Source organism: Pteropus alecto, unplaced genomic scaffold (assembly GCF_000325575.1).
Source record: "Pteropus alecto unplaced genomic scaffold, ASM32557v1 scaffold288, whole genome shotgun sequence".
NCBI lineage: Eukaryota > Metazoa > Chordata > Mammalia > Chiroptera > Pteropodidae > Pteropus > Pteropus alecto.
This window is the reverse complement of record NW_006442124.1, coordinates 1197296-1219952: the sequence shown is the minus strand read 5'-3', so window position 1 is coordinate 1219952 and position 22657 is coordinate 1197296. Positions and strand designations below refer to the sequence as shown.

Here is a 22657-nt window from a genome sequence, read left to right as displayed (position 1 = left end):
GTCAGTGTGCTCCCTCTGACTCTAGCGTTTCCCTTGACGTCTTTGAGTGCTTGGGTCCACAAGTATACATTCATGCTGATTTGAAAGAGCCTACTACGTCCTCGACACTTTTAAATACATTAATCCACTGAATCCTCACAATCGCTCATTTTATAGGTGAAGTAACTGAGGTTCAAGAGGTACCAGTAAGTGGTGAAGCCAGAAGTCAAACAGAGACGACCTTGCAGCAGTGGTTATATGCCCACCTGCCCTACAGGAGCTAAGCCCAGGAGGCCCAGCTCAAGGTCTGGCACATGGGAGGACACCCAAAATTAACTGCTAAGCATAAAAAAGGGGGTGGTTATAATTGTTACATCCCACACTTTAATAACATGAAATCCTAACATTTCTCCTGGGGTTTCACAGAATATGGTTTAGAGTCTACATAAAGATTACCATGAAATAAAGAAATATTAGACTTTATGTCAAAGCTTTATTAATTATTTCTAGAAGTAAAATATATAGCTGTGTTTATGAAAATATGTTAGAATTAAGGTAAAAATTTGCAGATTTACAACTTTCTATTTACCTGTTCACTAAGCATATGGTGACAATATCTGATTGAATTATTTATAATGTGTACAGAACTCCATTCAAAAAGGATGAACGCTAATAAAAAGTCACTGTTGTTATTTTAGATTTGCAAACTATTGAACTCATTGTGACTAATAAAGAAGAAGAACAGGGACATTTTTCTATTCTATAAAATTAGTAAATAAGTTTAAAGTCTTTTTGCTCCAATTGTATTCATTACCTGCATTAGAAATATTCTTTTTCTTTTGTAGCTTTTCTGGAAGCTTTGTATTTTTGGGTAAAGATAAATACCGGGAGGTCGAAGTGGAAGCCTGTAAAAGAGACGGAAAACCTTATTTAGACTAAGCGGATGTCATTTATTGTATATTAGAAGTTTAAGATCTTATGAAAAACCTTGTTAAAAGTTAAAATTTTAGTTTTCAATTCTAAAATTACTTTGTGAGGGGCTGTGGGGATGGAGGATAAAGTTCCAAGCAATACTATTTAATTTAAAAATCACTAAACTTCTTCTAGAATACAATGGAAATCAGGAATAACGAAAATGGAAACAAAGTGGAACTATTACATACATGTGAAAACCATTGGGTTTTCTTAAAGAAAAGCTACTGAATCACTTATTTATGACAGTATTACTGAAAAAACTTAGAACCTATATATAGAGAAGAAGATATGTAAAAAATATAACATTTAAGTTTTATTTACTTTAATAAGTCTTGAAACTGATAGAACAAAAAGTACTAGCTAACTTGCCGACATTTCCAATGCCATAGGCTCTAGTTTCTTTAACTTTTAATCAATGCTGCCACATTTTATACATAAAAAAAGATAATTTGGTTTATACATGAAATTTTAATTTCTGACAACCAAACAGAATACTTTTACAAATAAGATACATGCCTGCTGTGTTCAATTAAGCAATCACAATATCTTTTTTAAAATAGCTTTTCAAACCTATTGACAATGCCATGGACCCAGTGAAATGCTGAACAAGCTCCCTGTGAACACTCGCTCCCCAGCCCCCGTGGCCTTCTCGAAGTCAGCACACATGGGCTTGCAGCCTCTCCCTGGATATCTTAAATATTGCTTTCCAAATGATGCCTGGCCCAGCCATTCACTGTAACTTGTCTGACCTTCCCCAGTACTCCTGACTTCCTTCCTCAGTGACTTTTAATTTTTTCCATAGCACTTGTTGCCGTCTTTACAACAGATAATTTGCTTATTCTGTCTACTGCTGATTGCGTTCTCTCCCACTAGACTTTGGATTCTACAAGTGTAGGAATCTTTCAGTATTGTTCACCAATGAATTCCAAGTGCCTAGAACAGTGTCTGGAACACAACAGGTGTTCAAGAAACATCAAAAAGACTTTGTAACTAACTCTATCCCAGAATTCCTATGAATGAACCCTCAGCAGAGCTTCCGGGACAGCTGCTGCTTCTGCTCTTGGAAGCCTTCTGCATCCCAGAGGCACAAACGCCAGTTACCCTGCGTTCCCGATTCAAGCTGTTGTCTTTCCTAACGCTCTCCCGCAGACTGTGCCTTCTGCGGATCAGAATCTCCTTGGCTTGTCTCTCATTCGTATCGGCCGTCAGGTTGTGTCTGTTGTATGACAGCGTCTGAAATAAAAACAAGTGACATTTTACAAAAACAAACAAATAAACAAACAGAGACTGATCACTGCCCCAGAAATTCCAAAACTTTACTGCGTTTATTGGCTTTGCACCTCAGCTAGGTACTCATGTGCAGAGAAAAAAAAAAAGTATGAAAGTTAACATTCTTTCAAATTTGGAAAGAATTCATCTTCTCATGAAAGCCAGTAAATAAGTTTACTTTCCCCTATTAGAAAGCATAATCTTTATAAATGAGAAACATGATTGAATTCATTAAGTGCCTTCATCTACCTTGAAGTACCTTGTATGTATTTACCCAGCATTAGTGGCTGGGTAAAAAAATACAAGTCATCATACATTCTCTATTGAGTGGAAATTACTGGACTGAAAACGAATCACTCTGAGCCACTTGGTGGTGCAATGTCCTTTTGATTAACTTAGAAACATTTCTTCTTTTCAGCCAGCTTGTCAAATTGAGGAAGCGGCTGCTAACACCAGCCATGAATATGACCTAGTATTTGAAACAGTAAAATGTCTCAATGAGGGCTGGATATGGCATACTTTTTTGGTTTTATAAGCTATATAGAAATCTGTTTCCTAATGCAAATTGTAATTTGTAATTAAGTTGATTTTCCAATAGAATTAATGTATACTTCTTTCTTGGGAATATCCCAGTTTCCCAGCTATATCAGGCCTAGTAGAGATATGCAAAGGTACTACAGAACAGAGTTCAATTCTGGTTTTGAGACATTTACTCTCTAGTTGGACATCTAAGGCTAGCAAAATAATACAAGATCGTGAAATTAAGTGCCAAACGGCATGAGCTCCAAATGCTATCCCATTTAAAGATAGAATTGAGAATAACATGGAAGGTGTTGTTGGAGGACTTTAATAATTAGAGGATGTGGGTCAGCTGAGCTGACAGGAAGCAGCAGTGGAGACTGGGAAGAGAGCAAACCAGGCCAAAGAATGAAGCCGAACCTGTACTCTGTGAGAGTTTAGGTGTGTGGGTGAGGGAGGCGTGGAATTAAGGTTGGATAAGGTGGAACTTTATCCCAAATTCTGAAAGAACAGTTTAGCCCGGAAGCCACAACTGTTGTTTTGTTTCATTTTAAATAGGAGAATGCTGCTATTAAATGGTGCTTTAAGGAAAATGGGGAAGCAACAGTAATACAGGATGGAATGGGGCAGCCTGCGGGGAGACCAGCTAGGAAGCTGCAGAGATGACCTTGACATGAGTGGGGAGGTCTCCTGATAAGCAGTGTGGCTTGTGTGCCACTTCACTATCCTAGGTCTCAATTTCTTCATCTGTAGAATGGAGACAATGGTAACCCTTACCACTTATTGGAGGATTAAATGAGCTAATACATGCAACATGCTGAAATGGGGTTTGGCAAATTAAATGCATTCACTGTTAGCAGTATTAGTAGAAAATTATTAAAATGCGATGTTAACATGGAAATGCAGTGAAAGAAGTGACGCAGACCATACATTAAAGAAGGAAACTAAAGTGCTTTACGAGTAACAAGGAAAATTAAATACATTTAAAAAAGGCTTCTAAGCTTAAAAGGTATTTCATTAAAAAAATAAAGAGAGCAATCAATCAATTACTTCACAATTAGTTTTATGTATATATTATTTTTAAATCTCCAAGCCCTTAGTAGCAGAACTCCCAGAAGACTCCAAAGCTTCACCCATGGTGTCCAGAGGAGAGTGGTACCCTAACAAGGCAGCACACATTGAAATGGGGTTTGAGAGAAGAGAAGGTGCCTAGCAGGGACCTCAGAGCTTGGTGTAATGATGGCGTAGTATCTACTATAATTGTATACCACAAAATCAGAAGGCATGTTTTCAGTCAAAGCAAGGAAATATTTTGCTAAATAAATTATTCTCACTCGCTGACGGATTTGATAGAGATTTCGTGATAATATTTCTCGAATCTCATCCATTTCACCAGGTGTGAGCTTTCTTATTTTTTCTTCACGACAGTCACTGTGAAAGTTCAGAAAAAGAATGTCTTAGTGTTTAACGAATATTGAAATCATCGATTTTCTTTCTTAGAGACATAATACTATTATTTAAGACGAATTTTAGTTTAAAGAATAATATGTAGGAATAATTCACCATTTTAAAATAATTCAAAATTCTAAAACTTTTATTTCAGTGTTGAAATAATTCAGGACAAGTTTAATTGTCTTTTCAGAGTCTGTTCACACAATTATTTTTTAAGGAAGATAAAGTATAGTAACTTATAATTCTCTCATTCTATTATTTCTAATACTCTATAAATAAAGTAATATAGCTTAGTTTTTTTCCAACAGAAGTTTAATTAGATATATTTTGCCATTATGGCCCGGGCTTTTAAATACTTCATTAGAAACACCTGCAAAGGCACCGTTTCTAATATGTATGCATATAGAGTCAATCCTCATTATTAGGGAATTACATATTTGCAAATTCACCTACTTGCTAAAATTCATTTATAAACATATTATCAATATTCATGGTACTTTCCCAGTCATTCATGGACATGTGCAAAATGAGGAAAAATTTGTGATAACTAACACGCAGATTCCCAAATGAGATTGAACATGGCAATGCTTTGCCTTATTGTTTCAGCTCTCTTACTGTAAAAAATATCCTTTTCATGATCTATTCAGTGGCATATTTTTCATATTTTTTGTACTTTTTGTTGGTGATTTTGCTGTTTGAAATGGCCCCTGAGCATCGTTCTGAAGTGCCGCATGGTGTTCCTATGTGCAATAAGGCTGTGATGGGCCTTCTGAAGAAAATATGTGTTAGAGAAACTTTGTTCAAGCATGAGTTATGGTGCTATTGGCCACAAGTTCAATATTAATGAAACAACAATGTATTAAATACGAGGTATTTAAACAGAACCACACATAAAACAAGATTATGTATCGATTAGCTGAGGAACACATTGTGACAAGAGACTCACAGGAAAATAACCCTGTATTTCTCAAGAGTAGTGGTTGAGTATTTGCAAATGAGTGTTCACAGCAACTTTATGCAGTGGTTGAGTATTGGCAAATCAGTGTTCACAGCAACGTTAAAGAACGTAAATGGCAAACAATGAGAATTGACTATATTTATATAGTTTTACTCTAACTCCTTCAAAAAGACTTTAAGGGCCTACAAAAATAGATAGTGCAATAAAATAAATAGATTAAAAGGTAAATTAAAAAAAGAAATTAAAGCTGGAATGGTTAATACACATATGCGTGTAGACTTTAAGGGCCTACAAAAATAGATAGTGCAATAAAATAAATAGATTAAAAGGTAAATTAAGAAATTAAAGCTGGAATGGTTAATACACATAAATGCGTATAGAAGATGAACCAAGAGCACACAAATTAAAGAGCATATTATTTTATATTATTTTTAAATGCAAACATGCTGTTTCTATAAACCAACCACAACAGTAATTACTGGGGTACAAAAACTTATGCCCAATGGGTAATAGATATACACAAAGGAAGGAACACAGAAATTCAAGGCTTCTTCAGGACAGAGTTCTCTAGATTGATTTTTGCCTCAACCTCAATTGCTCAGATGATTTTTTTAAGAAGCATCTTTTCAGACCGAGGCATCATTGTTTAGGTAACTGTCCAGCTTCCTAATTAGGTTTTTTGATCAGCAAAGTTAATTCACAGAATTTGAGTCAGAATGAACAAATAAGTTCAATAAATAACAGTCTTGTTATCTGATTTTCTTGAACAATGTTCCCACCATATTTTTCCCAACATGTTTGCATAACTCTAGTGACAAGTACACAACTACCTCCCTTGTTTATACTTAATATAGCCACTATAATTATGAATTTGTGGATTTCTACTTATGGTTCTGTCAAGTTAGGGTTTATACATTTCGAGGCTATGTTATCATTTGTATGCTAATTTAGACTTGTTATGACTTAAAGAATTGAACTTTTATCATTATAAAATATATTTCTTCATCTTTAGTAATGTTTTTTTCCATAATACTTACATTTAATGGTAATAATTTAATTCTATAAACTTTCTTTAGTGCTTTAAGAGTATCTTTTTTTATCAACCTTTCATTTAACCTTTCTATACTCTTATATAAAAGTGCTCGTTTTTATAAACAACATCTAGGGAGTTAAATATTTTTATCCATTCTGTATTCTGATCATTTCTTTCTTTTGAATGGAGTAAGTTTATATTTAATGTAATTACCTTTGGAGTTAAGACTATTGTCTTACTATTGGCATTCTGTCGGCTCCACTATTCTATAATTTTTTTTCTACTTTGTTGCCCTTTTAAAATTTATTTTATCTTGTTATTTTATTTCCCTTCTCTGTTGGCTTGTTACATTCTTTTACTATTTTTTTTTAGTGGTTACCTGGGATTTCAACATTAATCACTGACTTATTAAAGTCCAAAATACATTTTTATTTTCACCACTTTCCGGACAATGCAAGGACCTTACAACACAATAACACTATTCACCTCCTTCTTGACATACAACCTATTCGTGTTAATTTTAACTCAGCACATTTAAAACCATACAGACATTATTATTTTATGTAATTAATACTCATTTAAAGTTTACAAATATTAACCATTTCCATTGTTTTATTTCCATTTTTCATCTGCATGCTTCTCTATGAGTCTCTTTTCCTTCTGTCTATAACCCTTTATCATTCATTTTAGTGTGATGGTTTTTATTTCCATTAACTCTTGGTTAAAAATATCCTTCACCCACTGGTACTCTCCAGCTTTCAAGCAGATTTTTAAAATATGTTTTGTACTATTTTTCTAGTTGTGTTTCAGAAGATGGTTTGGCCTATAACACTCAGTCCATTATTGCCGGAAATACAATTCCTTATCATCTAGATCCCTTTTTGCTTCTGCTTTCCTCTAGAGAAAACATTTCAGGAGAAGTGGAATGGTCAGTATGGAATTCATTTATCCAACTATGCGTCTAGCCACTAATTTCGTAACCTCATTCCCTAACCCTAAACATTTGCCTTTACTCTGCTTACTGCCAACTTCAAAATGAACTGCGAACAGAGTAAAACTGTGATTTCTTTCTTCGGTGATCACAAAGACAATGGCTCTCCTGTGAGAAACTGGATAATTCAATTATCTGTTGCTCCAACTGCAAATGGAACACTGCATAAGAAAAACAGTGGAAATTGTAAAGCTAGATGGAAACTTAAGGATCAAGTCTAGCCCCATTTTCTACTTGGAAAAAACTCAACCTCAGGGAAATAAATGGACCAGTTTAAGGTCACACGGAGTTATTTGCAGAGTAAGACTATAAGTCGCCATTCTGCTCAATCCACTACAATTTACAATGCAATATAATACCTTTATCTTCCAGTCATTCTGATCACTATTTCTTTTTATTATAGATTGTATAAACTCCCATAATTTTTATAGGGAACTTAAAGTCCTAGTAAAAATCACGGTTTATATAGTTGGGTGTAGTCTGGAGCTTCCTCTCTCATTTCAACTCTCCCCCAGACAGCCTTTTAATTAGGTGACGTTTAATTTAAATGAGGTTGAAACTCATCAGTGAAAGAAGAAACCAGTAATTTCTGTCATTTTTGTGATAGAAAAAGAATGACATTTACTTGATGATATAATCTCATTTGCTAACTGAGTATTTACTGTTCCACCATAGATCTGCTGTAAGATTTTAGGTAGATCACTTTACAATTCTGAATATTCATTTTCTCATGTTTAAAATTAAGGAGACAGACTAGATCAGTGGATCTCAATCCTGGCTGCATATTAGAGACATCCAAAGAACTTATAAAGATACCTGTACCTGCTTCTCAATATCAGAGATTCTGATCTTAGTAGTCTGAGTGGGGCCCAGATATCTATATTATTTAAAAGCCCCCAAGCTGTTTCTGATGTGTAGCCTGGGCTGAGAACCATTGCACTAGATGATTACTAATGTTCTTTCCAAGCCTTAAACTGTGATTCTGTGAGTAATAACCTATGAGGAAATAGATAAATAACTGTGTGCATATGTATAATAGCAAACACAACACATCTTCAAATATTCCAGCTCAAAATGCCTGCTAAAGAGACTTTAATTTACTTTCAAAAAGCACTTAATTGCCCAAAGCAAATATAATAATAGCATAACCACCCTAAACATGACAAAGTATTTTCTGACTAGTTGATTCTAAAACAACATGATGTGCCGTGACATGACATAACTAAACATTCCTAGGCTTTCATAATTTAACTAGAATCTCATTCTACCGAGAGAATTTGGGTCAAATTTGTTATTATTACTGGTTTCAAAAGCTATAAAGACGTACTTAGCAATACTAACTTTGACTTGCCAAACAGTACTCACTTCAGAGATGCAAAAGAAGGGACGGTACTTATCATTCCAGTTTCTGCCATCTCAATGGCATGTTTTATTTCAAGCTTTTTATATAAGGAAACGATGCTTGACTTAGGTTGGTTTTCCCGAATCAAAAGCTTCCGCAAATATTTGTCATCAAACTTCTTAAACCTGGAAATAAAGAAAATAAAACTTTCAATTAATTAATCACACTGTTGCTGTTTTCTTTAGCACCAATGCATAGAGCAGTGCCTGGCACACGGTAAGCATGTATGATAGAATGCATCATTTAGTCTCAGTTCCTCCCTGTTTCCACATCCTCTGCCATATTATTTGGCACTGTCTTTCCACCATGGCCTAGATAACCTACTTTGTCCTGCTTCCTGCCACTGGGTTCAATAATGTTACTTCCTTTGGCCAATGGGCTATTAGCAGATATAATAATGGAAGCAGGGGCTTAAAATGGGCTTGTTCATTAAATCTTGCCTCTTGTGCTTCAACAATCACCATGAGAAGAATATGCATGGAGTGACTCATTAGTCCCAGAACAAAGGTGAATGCCACATGAAGCACAGCTAAGTCATCTCGGTCACAGAGAAGGCCAGCCAGGATCAGCTGACCACCTGCCAACCCACTAAAGTATGAGCAAGATCAGTCCAGTTCAGCCACGCCCAGCCCAGATCAGTGACTCTTGGCCTCTTAACTCAGGCACTTTAATAATAAGTGACTTGTTTTGAGCAGCTAATTTTGGGGGTGGTTTGTTATATAACATTATTATGCCAACCTGTAAGTGAAACTGCATGTAATAAATATTTGTTGAGAAAGAAAGGACTTTATTACAGTGATCATCATAAGCCCAAGGTTTATAGACACACCTGTGCTTTGAAAGGAAACAATATTAGCCCACGTCCTTGGTGCTTGCCCTTTGTCTAAATACTGAAGGGCTATGAATAATTAAAGAAAGTCACCCTTAAAGTGCTTTGCTATTGACTGGCCACTATACTAAACACTGGAGCTACCTTCTTCTAAATTGATTTTGAATTTCCTGTTAGCCCATTGAGCAGGACTCCTGGCACCAACACATCTTTTAAAATTTCTTTTATAATTGTGTTTTAGCTTTTCACTAGAGATAAACAAAAGGAAGAATACATACAAGGACAATGACGTCTGATCTATTTAGCATGGAACTGTGCATTTTCTTTCTTTGTTTTATCTCCACACCTTCTATTTCTCTGCCAAGCTATACTTAGGCAGTTTCTCTCTATATCTTTAGATTCCTTTGCTAAGTTTAATAAGTGTCCCTAGTATGTTATCTTTTCATTTCATTCTCAAAGGATCAAACGCCTCAAGGATTCTTTGGCAAGACCACTAGAAATCCACAGCATAAGAATTCCAGAGGAAAGGGAAAGTTACCCAACATATCTAAAACAATCACTTCTTTTTACGTCATCCTTAGTAAATCAACAATTATGTACATACCAGAGATAGAATCTAAGCATTTTTAAACTAATGCTAAACATGGCCTGTGTCAGCAACAAATCATTCCATACCCACTTCCCTGTTCTTCTTGCATTATATAGTATACATGGCAACTCAGAAAACTATTTGAAATTTACCTAGAAAACACTGTACATGGAAATGTATAGGGTTTATGAAATTATTAAATGAAGCATGTATACTACAGAGGAAAATGTTAGACATGTAACAATATTACCTTTCAGACATGAATCAAAGCTGTCCCTGCCATCTTTAGTATTTATTAGTCCAGTTATCCTGGCAGCTTGTAGATGTTTGCCTAGAACAGATTCACATACCTTGGAGAAAAAGTACCTCTCTCTGAAAAAATAGGATGCAGCCAGACTTTCTCTGACACTCCTTCACCTGAGTTCCAGACAAAATCTACATGATCACAGGGTCCATTTCTTCATTCTTCTAACATCGCCCCAGGGACTGCTGACCTGATCCCCACACTTACTCACATCTATTTTGCCCCAGGTTTGGGAGGCAGAAGAGTGGTATAAACCTTTAGCCTAATCTTCACTTTTGAAAAGGTACAAACTGTTCTGGGTTACTACTGTTTCTTGTCACTTCAGGCAAGGACTGGTAGGATGCTAGGGAAGGAGAAAAGTGATTGGGTTGAAAGGACACAGTAGGTGGAAAATAGCCATGACTATGGGAAATATGGAGGTGAGAGGCTGAGAAGTCTGTATCACTGGCTTGGTACAGGCTAGAATTGGTTTTGGGAAGGTCCCAGGGATGTCAAGCAGGGCAATGTGGAAAGTCACAAAGCAGAAGGTTAAGGTTCTCTGCCTTCAAAAAAGTGAACACTGCCCAAGATAAATGACCATTGTTTTCATGTTTTTACAGTGGAGATTTTAGTTTTATTTTATTACTTCGTGCCCCCATGTGGTTAATTGGGTACTATCTCCTTACATATAAAATATTTTTTCCTTTAGTGATGCAGTAAGGCTAGGTCCAAGGGGCCTTCCTACATCAGTAAATGGTGTGGTCAGGCTTGTAAATATTGTTCTAGCCCTTAAAGTCTCCATAACTCATTTTATGACTTGATGATATCATTCTCTCTCAATCTCTCTCTCTCTCTCTCTCTCTCTCTCACACACACACACACCTATTTGCTGTGTGACTGTTTTGTTGCCTTTACTGTAATCCAATATTTTAAAGGCCTGAGTCTATAGCTTATACTTCTCATGTAGTCCAATATCATGTCAGAACATGTGAGCAAATAGTAAGCACTTAAAAATCCCCTTATGTTAAATTATATAAATCAGTAGGTTAGTCAACTAATGTTAATTTGCAGCGGGGAGGGGGAATCTGTTAGGAAAGCAAGTTAGGAAAGACAAGGCAGAAGGGCAAGAGGCATCCACCAAATATAGCTTAGAACATGTCCATCTGTCTTTAGGGACCAGCTGAAATGCCACCTCCTTCAAATGTCTTTCCTAGCCAGTGATTCTACCTGGCTAGCCTACCTTTTTCTCTTCAACTATAAAATTCTTGGAGAGAGACACTGAATCTTATTTATTCACCACAGAGCCTTTAAAGATAAAAAAGAAAAAGAAGATAGATGATATAGATGATAGATAGATAGATAGATAGATAGATAGATAGATAGATAGATAGATAGATGATAGATAGATGATAGATAGAAAGATGATAGATAGATAGATAGATGATAGATAGTTAGATAGATAATGATAGATAGATAGATGGATAGATACATATATACACATTTATATAAGTGCACATAATCTTTCAGATAATCATAGTTTTAAAATCATTTTTTATTTCTGTTAGTCTCTTTATATCCTCAGGTGATCTGAAGCTCTGCACTTGACAAAGACCTTCGACACATGTGGGAGAACAAATAGTAATGGCACTCCCAGTTTTTAACCAAAGTAGACTCCAGTCTCCCTTGCAGTGAAAAATGTCCATATGATTAAACTCAGGCCATATGAGGCCAGGCCATGTGATATAACTGGAAGAATTGTGTGGAAAAGTCTGGCAACTGTGGTTGGGAGGAAGCTAGTACATATGCTTTGTCTCTTTATAATCTTTGTTCCTACATGCATCCTGGAATGTGCACATAATGGCTAATGTTAGAGTAGCCACTTTGGTCTAAGAGACAACTTTGGAAACGGAAGTTGTTAGTGGAATTAACTAGACAGATGGTCCTGGGACCACAAGGAGCCTGTGGAGCAGAACTTATTTATTAAACCTACAGTGCCTACCTCTGGATATTTGCATAAGAAAGAAATAAGCTTTTCTTGTATTAAAGCCACTATTGCTCCAGGTGTCTGTAATAGCTGAACTCTGTGTGAAGGGACACACTATGGCACAGCATAGGAGGCATTTACAACTCCAAAAAACAACACAAGTCAACAAGTCACGCATCCAGAGTGACCTAGAGCCACTGCATAATGCGATAACATCAGGCCTCCTTACTTGTCTCTCCAAAAGTTGTGACCCCAGTGTCCACAAACATCTTCGATCCCAGTCTTCACATGATCAAAAAACTAAAACGAAAATGGCAGGCTTATTAATTTGTATCTGAAATCAGTAATTTCCACTCTATTCTTATCATGCCTAAATTTCAAAGACCCTGATAATTTTGCTTCTTTTTTTTTTAACTGAAAACAATAAAACAATAATTAATCTTCAAACAGATTGATGTTTGTCACATCGGTATCAAGCAAATCTTAGATTATCTTTCTCCTCATAAGTGTATTCGTAATTTTGGAAAATAGGAAATATGGTAATAATCTTCCAGTTGAAACATTTTTCATGTTGAAGGAAATAATAAGAGGGCACCCTTTGTCAATATATTCCTTAGTTCTAGGCCAACTTGGAGAAGCCACAGTGGGGTTCCATATGCCCGAATCAGGCCTTTCTCGGCCCTCCCTCCCTACAACCCTCTGCCGTTTCCCTCTTCTTCAGGAAATAAGTCCATGATGTAAAACTGTTCGACCATATCCAACATTTTTTTCTTTTATCATTGAAATCATTATAGTACAATAAAACCTACCCGACAGTGGATTTCTTCACTGACAGCTTGCTGTTTCTTATTGGCCCTCTTAACATCAAGAAACTCTACCAGTGGCCGAATGGTTATTCCCTGCACATAAAAAAGAAAGTGAATTTTCTCATAAAATAGAGTTAAAAGTTAAAGAATAACTGCTATCCTCTCCAAAGCTCTGATAACTAACAAAAGATACCCTGCCCCCAAGAGTTAACACAGTATATACAACATGTTGTTAATTTTTTTCTTCCTCTTCAATAGCTGGCATATTTTCAGAGGACCACATCCCAATGCCTGCTACTAGAAACAAAACAATGGACAAAATGCAAGAAATTGAAAACATAATTTTAAATAATGCTAAGAAATAGAAAGAGAAAGAAATTCTACGAAATAATTACTATCCAAGTCAAGAGTATCACCTACTTGTTATTCACAGGAAATTTTTCAATGATTTTTACATGCATTAATTTATCAAAACAATTTTAATTGATTATCTACTACATACATGTCAGGGGCTTAGACATTTGGGACTTAGAGATGGTTAGTTAAGGACTTCGGCTCTAGGACTTTGTGGTCTTATGGGGAGAAAGATATACTAAAAACAGTTACAAAGTGGGTAAGGGAAGAACGAGAGAAATAAATAGAGAACAGATCTATTTAAAAATAGCACGAAAGCTCAATAAAGTGACTAGACATAAAATCAATATACATAAATCCCTCTTATATACTAATTTAAGAAAAGGACAGAATAAACACCTACATAATAACAATGAAAATTATATCTATATCCTCATCTATATATATGTATATATAAATATATATATAAAAAGAGAGAATATATACATAATAGTATGTACCAGTATATAAATAATACATTAAATATATAGTAGTATACTATATATACTAAATACATGTGTATATTTATATATTCTCTCTATATATGTAAATATATAAAATACTATATAATCCGACCATAAAATGCACAGAACCTTTACAAAGAGAACTATAAAACTTAATTAAAGAATATTAATATTAAAAATATTTGAATTTTCAAAAGACACATATAGTTCCTAGATGAGATTATTTAACAATATCATGATGATTATTTTATCTCAATGTCCATGCAGTACAATAACATATCCCAAAAGATTTTTAACAGAGTTTCAGAGGTTTGTTTTAAATTAGTCTGGAAAAGTAAATGTAACCAGGAAAAATTTTTTAAAAAAAGAATGATGGAGAACTTATAGATAGCAAAACAAACTATCAGCTAATATATTTAAAATTATGTGACACTAGTACTGAAATAGGCCAGGTGAGGAAGGGGTAAAATGTGGAGTTGGCAAAGGTCCCCAGCTTTCTTGCTTGGTAGGTAGGCGGCTGCCACTGCTTGGCATAACGAATACTGGTATACGAGGGGTTGTTGGATATTTTCAGGGGGAGAAAGGTTGGATATGTTGAGATATGTTCCCTGCCACATATTTGATGCCCATCTCATCTTTCTATACATCTTTAAGTTTAAGAATGCCTTTGATAATATAAACTAACTGTGATACACACACACACACACCCCTACATACACACATACGCATTTGGTTTATTCCACCAATCCAGCTTTGGGCATTTTTCAGTCTAACTTTAACTTTCTAAAATGTGAACTAAATTTGACTGAATTTAGTGAGACACACCTTGTGCTCTATTTGTGTCACTTTCAAAGTCTACCACTTTCAAGTAACATAGGAGGTAATAACAGTTTTCCAATCAACACATATTCTGTAATGTGTAACTTGTGTAGATGAAAATAGTTATAAATGTGGTTTACAAAGATGGATTTCATCAGATTCCAGCTATCATAAACCCACTAGTTTAATAATAACTTCAGGAAAAAATATTAACAAAATCAATGCAATTTTTAAAACTATATAGTGTGTTCTAAGGACATGGGCATGTTTCACATGTTTTTTTTCCCCAATCATTATTTATTTAGTAAATAATAAATGAGTTCCCAATATCTGTAAGGCATAAAAATAAAGATAAAACACAGGGCCAGCCCCAGTCTTTTTGTTGGTTCTGTCCACTAAACAGATAATCTAGAGATAAATGGTCTGTCACAAATAAAACAAAGTGATCAACTATATGAAGCAAGTGTGGCCTGGTGCCCAGATCAACTCAAGTTTCTAAAACTACAACATATTTTATAATTAGTTTATAATTAATAAAAAGTATCGATTATATGCAATAGACCACTAACACTATCTTTTAAAAATATGTATTTGTTTAAACGGTTCCTTTTAGTCATCATCCCTTTTCTCTTTGAATTATTTACAGTTATCATGTCATGCTCAATAAGAATTATCTGATAAGTTCTGCCTTATTTCCTCTCTTTCCTTTCTTTTTTCCTTCCTCAATCCATCTATTTTGGAAGTAGAGTCCATGGCATCTGTGTGTGTTCTATTAAATTCCCTAAATTGGACGTTGTATCTGAGGAAACTGAGTCTCTGGTTGGGAGAAACAGAGGAAACAAAAAAATACCTTTGAGAAGGCACCTTATTCACCACATTGGAAAATTTCTAATTTAAGTCACTTGGGGAGCAATCTAATAAGGCCTAGAAAATTAGCTTGTTACCATCCATGTAGGTTAAAAAATAAAGAAAGCCCTTGGTTTTCTATCAAAACACTGCAAAACATATTTGCAAAGCCCAAGTTAAATTTTTACCCATTCTTTCGGCTTTGGCACAATACACATGACACCTCAGAGCCAGACCTGATGGAAGGGACTCATTTAAAAACAGGCAGGGGCAGGATGACAGCGAGGTGAGATTTGTTTTCTACCTTGTTCCATCTCTGCTTTCCTCCCGCCTCTCACCCTTCAGCTCCTAGCACCATATGAAAAAAGAAACACTGTAAATTAGATAATGAGCATTAGTTTGGTTTGTCTTTTTGAAAGAAGTTGATTTTTTTTCCTTAAAATTCATTTTTTTAAATGAAATTGGGAAGAATTGCCTTATATTTCTTTGCTGATTAAGCAGCCAATATCCAGGAAAAAAACTTGAAGAAAAATTCATTTTTTAAAAAAAATATCACTACCATTGCAATGCTATCCTACACAAGGTCTTTGTCACATTCAAACTTGATCCCAGAGATCATAAACCCAGCTGTATATACAGCATTTGTTTGGAATGGAAAAAGCGAGATGAGAATCATAAGTGTTTGCGGAGTACACGCTCTTCATTCCATCTTGGGGCCCTCAGTTTATCTCTCTTTTGGAACTTAGCACATTGCCATATGTCTTACTGTTCCCCTAAGCCATCTTTTCCTGTTTTCTGTCATCAGTGTTCTCTCCTTACTGTACCACCGGATATCCAGACATGCTGCTATGGCTCCTATCTTTGAAAAACAGAAAGAAAAGCCCTCTTTTGGCACATATTCCCCTCTGGTTATTACCCCTGTCCTCTACGAGGTGGTCCCCAACCTGTTTGGCACCAAGGACCAGCGCTCCTATGAGAATTTAATGCCTGATGATCTGAGGTGGAGCTGAGGTGATGATGCTAGCACTGGGAAGCAGCTGCAAATACAGATAAAGCTTTGTGCTCTTGCCCACTGCTCACCTCCTGCCATGTGGCCAGGTTCCTAACAGGCTATGGACTGGTACTAGTCCATGGCCCGGGGATCGGGGACCCCTGCTCTACGTGACCTCAACTGAATTGTCTATGTCTCCTGTCTCCGGTTTCTCTCTTACCCTGGAACTTTCTCATGAGCTGACCCCAAGAGATCTTAGCTACTCATCACCCTCATCATCTAGCCTCTGTGCAACAGTGCATTCACTATGCCTACCCACCTGACTTGCAGCTGCGTCCATCACAGTTACTAGAACCCTCTCCTTCCTGAACACTTTCTTCACTTGACCTCTGGACAGCCCCGCCTGGCTTTGTTCCCACTTCTCTAGTCATCTTTTGCTGTCTCCCAGGTTGGCTCCTCAACCCTGTCTTGACTTTTAGATATTGGTATGTCTTCTTTTCTCTACTTTTTCTATACTTACTTCCTGATAGTTTCATCCAGGCTCATGCTTCGAAAACCATCGACATACTGATGAGTCTCACATTTATATCTCCCATTTTGGCTCCTCCATCAATACTAGATCCACACATGCAATTGCCTATTCGGTATCACCACTGGATGTCTAACAGGGAAATATGTGTGTCCAAAATGTAAAACGATTGCCTGACTCCCCACACTTCCACCTCCCTTGATATTATATTAAATATCACCTTTCACCCCTTCGCTCAGTCAAAAACCCTTGGAATTATTTCTTACTGTTCTTTTTCTCACATCCTAAGTAATTCACCTACATTTTTCATCTTAAAAAATCCTGATCAATTCGCTCATTTCATTGTAGAATCAGAATAAATTTTTCGGAATCCCATAAAACTTTACTTAGTAATGGTATATGTGAATTAAATATAGGAATGTGTCATTATTAGATTATATACATAATATATATTATTAGATTATATATAATTATATATTGGATTATATATTATTTGACTATATATAATATACAAATTACATATGACCACTTATAACAAATTAAAAGTCATTTGAAGGGTCATTTAATGTCTATAAAACATTGAGCCTCATCGCTTTAGTTTGAGAGGCTGTCAGCAAGAGCGTGTCTGATTGCTGGGAAAGGTGAACCCACCATGGGTCCTAAGTGTCCTGCGCATCCCTGCAGGGGTTGCCAATAATGCAAGGCCTTGACCCCTTTTACCTAGGCCATTTTCAAGGTTGCATTTGCAACAAGCTACCTTGAGATATGAGACAATGTTACCCTCCAGACAGAGAGCAACATATCCTCAAACTCAGTGTCTGCCTCCTGTCTCCTGTCTGTCAGCCCATGCAGACATCCATCATGGGCCCTTTGTGTCACCCCAAGGGACTTGGGGTGTGGAAAACTGACACGGACCAACACAAAGCTCTGGCCTCTGGATTTTACAATGAATAATCAAATCCTTTGTCTCTGACCTAGGAGTCAAGTGTCTTCTGAAAGTTTCCGTGAAAATTTAACAGGCTGACTTGTTAACCTGCAAGTAAGGTAAGAACCAAGACATTTCAAGTTCTGGACAATGATGCATCGTGGACACGACACTAACGTGCAACGGAGGCAAAAAGAGATGCCGGTTCTTACACGCCAGTCGGCCTTGCTACTCGATGGGCCTCTGGACAAACGCTGAACCAATCTCCAGAATTCTGAGGACTTGCTCTATCATTACAGGGATTCATGAAATAAAAACGATTCTGCTCTAGTCATTTTCCCTTTCAAAGAAAAGAACACTGAAAGATGTTAAGTTTTTCTTCTATTATCATTTTGCTTAATATTATAATTAAACACAGCAAATCATCAAGTTAAATCATCAGGTTAGTACCGTGTATGAGGTACTGTGTACCTATTTCCTCTCTGCTGCCTGGGAGCGGGCACCATTATCCAGATCTCAGAGCCAAGTGAAGTGAGGCTCACGGAGGCTGTTAGGAGCTGGGCCCGACCATCAACACAGAACAGCCTTAACTCCGACATCTGTTTACTGGACTCTGCCTCCTCTCGATCTTGAATATAATTTTAAAACAAGAGTGACAGTATATATTTTACATAACATTACCAATCTTATTTTTTAAAGAAATGAATTTACATATCCAAGGAACCAGACTTGCTCACTCATTCAATATCCCACAAGCAAGACGGTATTCTGTTAACATATCAATGTGCTTCATAAAGAGGCTACTTTCTTTAATTTATCAGTGTGATTCAAGGAATGTTAAAATTCTCATTGTAAATCTTGGCATAAAATAACGAACCACATGTCACATGGAATTCTACCTAAGAAGATAGCGCCAGCTCAACAGTATCAGGATAGAAGAGCGCATATAAGAAATATTGAAATAAAGTAGAAAGACATTTTAACGCTTAATGATAGGTCCATCAACATAAAAGTTGTCATTTAAAAAAGAATGTATAGCTCTTAATCAGAAGGCAACATTTTATGCATTGGTTATAATTAATTATTTCTACTAGGTTTGTAACCCATTAATTATCACCTTCCAGGCTTTTTTCCCTGAATTCCTTAATTATCGATGTTTTCTGGGGGAAAAGAAATATTTTCTAAAGAAAGCATGTGTGTATTTGTGTGTGTATGTGTTCATGTGTGTGCATGCATGTGTGTGTTCATAATTTCTTAAGGCTAGGGGTGGGCAGGAAAAAGGGAAGGAGAGAAAGGTCAAGGTCAAGATGATTCCATTAGTCTCTAATCTGTGCAAACAGAAGCATGGGGCAGACTACAGTGAAGGGAAGGTAGCAGTAGGCATAACTACAGCAACTTTTTTCCCCATGGGCATCAAAAGGACCCTTGCCAGGCTTCCATAACCTAATCAGGGGAGGAGACAAGCCATAGGGTATGCTGACAGGCTCCAAATACTGACACCCAAATGTCTCCATCACCGAAGGATTAACTTGCTCTGTTTATAATACCAAATATAGCCAACACATCTAAACTAGTCTGTTTGTTACCTCTGTTTTTTTTTTCATTTGTTATTTTAAAAACTTTGTTAATCAAAGTTAAATACTGATATACATGGTATTCATTCAAAGTGGATATGTAGGCATTGAATAAATATGGAATGTTACTTACTTCTTTTGGTCGAGTTACAATTCCAAAAAGCCAAAATATGTGTATAATAATAATACTCTATATCAATCACCTACACATACATGCAATGAACAATAGTATACTTTTTTGTAAAACTTTTCCTTTTTCTTATGCTACATTAGTTCTGATCATAGAAATGTAATTTTATATCTGTTGAATTTTATATCCAGTAACTAAAAAATCTGAGCCTGTATTTTGTATGTCTTCTTATGAATTATATCTTCCTATTGTCATTTTTATTATATTTTTCAAATGAACATGTTGTTAATGAGGATAGAGGGCTGGTTTTGCATTGTGGGTGTTTGAGAAGCACTTGTGTAGACAATGATGACTGATACGTTCAACTTCAAAAGGCCTAGTTCCTAGTTGCACTAGACTGAGGTGCTTCTGTTTTCATATTTGACACCTTAAGTTCTGAGATCGTGGGGAGGAGTCTGGAGCATTGACTGAGCCTTGGCAGGGCTCACTGTGGGTGTACGAACAGGGCCACAGGTCTGGGAAAGGCAGTGAGTCACTCACCCCTGCCTGACTTCCTCTAAAGAGCAAGGTGCCCTAGGATGCTCCCGAGAGATGAAAATGCTCAAGGCAAAATGCACTCGCTTCACAATTTTGCCTCCTATTTCACAATGAGAATAGCAAAGTGGATGACTTATTACAAGGGTCTTGGAAAGATCACAGTAAAGATAAAGACAAGGAAATCTGCTTCTCTTCAAAACCCAGGTGTCTCTCTGAGTATAAGAGGAAACTGAAACCAACATGGGATAGTGAACCAAGGCTAGTATGCATAACTATAACTGACACTGTTAACTAACCACAATCTGGTAAGTGATGTCTTCTCTAAATGAAGTCAGTAAAGCCAATAGTTCCAAGCTTGTCTCTGGAATCGGAGTCCTAGACTCAACTTCAGCTTCTGCCAGTCACCAACGTCTATTATCAAGTCAGTCTGCTGTGTCTTTTTGAGCCTCACTGGTCTTTTTCTCAAAGGTTCATTTTGAGGATGAAATGAATTAACATGAAAGGTATTTAGACCAAAATCAGGCACTTAGAAAGCATTCTGTGACTAAATGGTAAACAAAATTTTTTAAAACAAAACAAAACATCTCTTATTTTCCCAACTTTGTCACTTACCACGTGTCTCAGTCTCCTTGGCTGCTTTTCTCTCCTGCCCAGTACCTTGAGACTGGGCTGCCCCAGAGCCCAGTGACTGCCCCTCTTTTTTGATTTCCTTGATGTACATTTTCACTCCCTTGGCAATCACTTCCAGTTTCATGGCCTTGAATACCAGCTACCTGCTGATGACAGAGCTCTTTCTTGAATCCCAATTCCTCAGTAACTGGGTTATTCGTCACATCTACTTGCAGGTGTGATAGCCATTCTTAACTCAGCGTGCTTATCACTCAACTGCCAACCTCCCATTCCTCCGCCCATGCATAGACTGTCCCTTCTCACTGGAGGGCAAGCCTGTCCTTCCAGCTGCTCAGACCGAAAACCCTGCAGTCTGCCATGAGTCCTCTCTCCCTTCCACCCACATCTAACCTGTCAGGAGATCTTGTAGGTTTCACCTTCACCTCTATTCCAGGATCTTACCCTTTCTCACCATCTGTACGACCACCACACATTAATCTTCCCTGAGGATGGCACTGGACTCCACACTGAATTTCTCATTTTAACTCTTTCCTATTAACGGTCTATTCTCACAGTGGCCAGAGCGATCTTTTTACAAAGGAAATCAAGACCCATTGCACTTCTGCACGAAACCTCCTGATGGCTTGGAGAATAGCTGAAGTCCTGACACTGGCCTTCATGGCCTTACACAACTTTGGACTCCAGAATCTTCCTCACCTAACTTCATCCCTCTCCCCTCCAGCCACACTGGCCAAGAGCACCATGCTTGCAGACCTTTGTCTTCTAGTCTCATTTGGAGACTGGAACATTCTTCAGCTTAGCTATTTCCTTCATCAGCCACAAAACATCCCTCGAGTATCATTTTTTTCATTGTTGCCATCCATGATGATTCTATTTAAAACTAGATACAGTCATTGACTAGAAGAGCTTCCGTTGAGAAGGATAAGGGTGACTTAGGAGGGAGACAGTGACATTGAATACAGAATTGCCATCTCAAGTTCAGGACTCCTAAGGCCTCTGGTTCATTCTCTCCGATCGGTTGATGGCACTACGGAAGTTTTCCAAGTCACCACAAGATTTCCAATGTAAATGTATTGACGATGTCAAAACAGATGATGAAATTAGTGCTGCTCAATCACCAAAAAAAAATTGTAAGACTACCCATAACAGTAGGAGAAGAAAGAAGGAGGAGACTGGACGTTCATTTGCAAGGCAAACGGAAAACTGATTGGGAGGACACAGAAGCATCTCATTTATCTGCTGGAAGAGCCATACTGTATGTGGGATTCAGGAACAGCCAGGATAATGAAATTTGAGGCCTCTAGGAAGCTTTTTGTCTCTGTCTTTCATTTACTTATCGGCTCCATTCTCTTAGTTGGCTTCTTCTATTTGGAAGCTTAGTAAAAGAAGTAGATCAATTCATAAGGAAAAATGTATGAAAGATACATTGGAAGTAGTATGTAATGACTGAAATTTAGAAACCCATGGAATGGGTGATATGATGCTTTAAATGCCTTTGATTTTGATTGGCTTCTGTGACTGGGTACTCTGCTCGACATTGCCAATGACTAGCCTCCAGGTTGACTGGCTCATTTATGGACCTTCTATTTAAAAAGTAACAGTACCCAGAAGCTATCAGATTTTGCTTCAGTTTCTTATAAACGAATAAACCTTCATATAATAAAAGTGTTGATGATTAGGTTAAATTTTTATTTTAAATAAAATTGTAATCCCCATCACTACTCTACCTTCCCCATACCTGATCCCTTTC

The 22657-nt window shown here is 36.8% G+C and overlaps 1 protein-coding gene across 1 annotated transcript in view; it reads right to left on the bottom strand.

The window, feature by feature from the left end:
- Positions 1 to 734: 734 nt before the first annotated feature.
- SLC9A2 (solute carrier family 9 member A2) overlaps positions 735 to 22657 on the bottom strand; it is a 72892-nt gene continuing 50969 nt past the window's right edge. Inside the window, exons 6-11 of the mRNA XM_015596272.1 lie at positions 13073 to 13162; positions 12493 to 12563; positions 8542 to 8703; positions 4077 to 4173; positions 2056 to 2187; positions 735 to 884 (exon numbers count right to left, since the gene is read on the bottom strand). Of these exons, the coding sequence (XP_015451758.1) occupies positions 735 to 884; positions 2056 to 2187; positions 4077 to 4173; positions 8542 to 8703; positions 12493 to 12563; positions 13073 to 13162 (702 nt within the window). The remainder of the gene's footprint in view (positions 885 to 2055; positions 2188 to 4076; positions 4174 to 8541; positions 8704 to 12492; positions 12564 to 13072; positions 13163 to 22657) is intronic.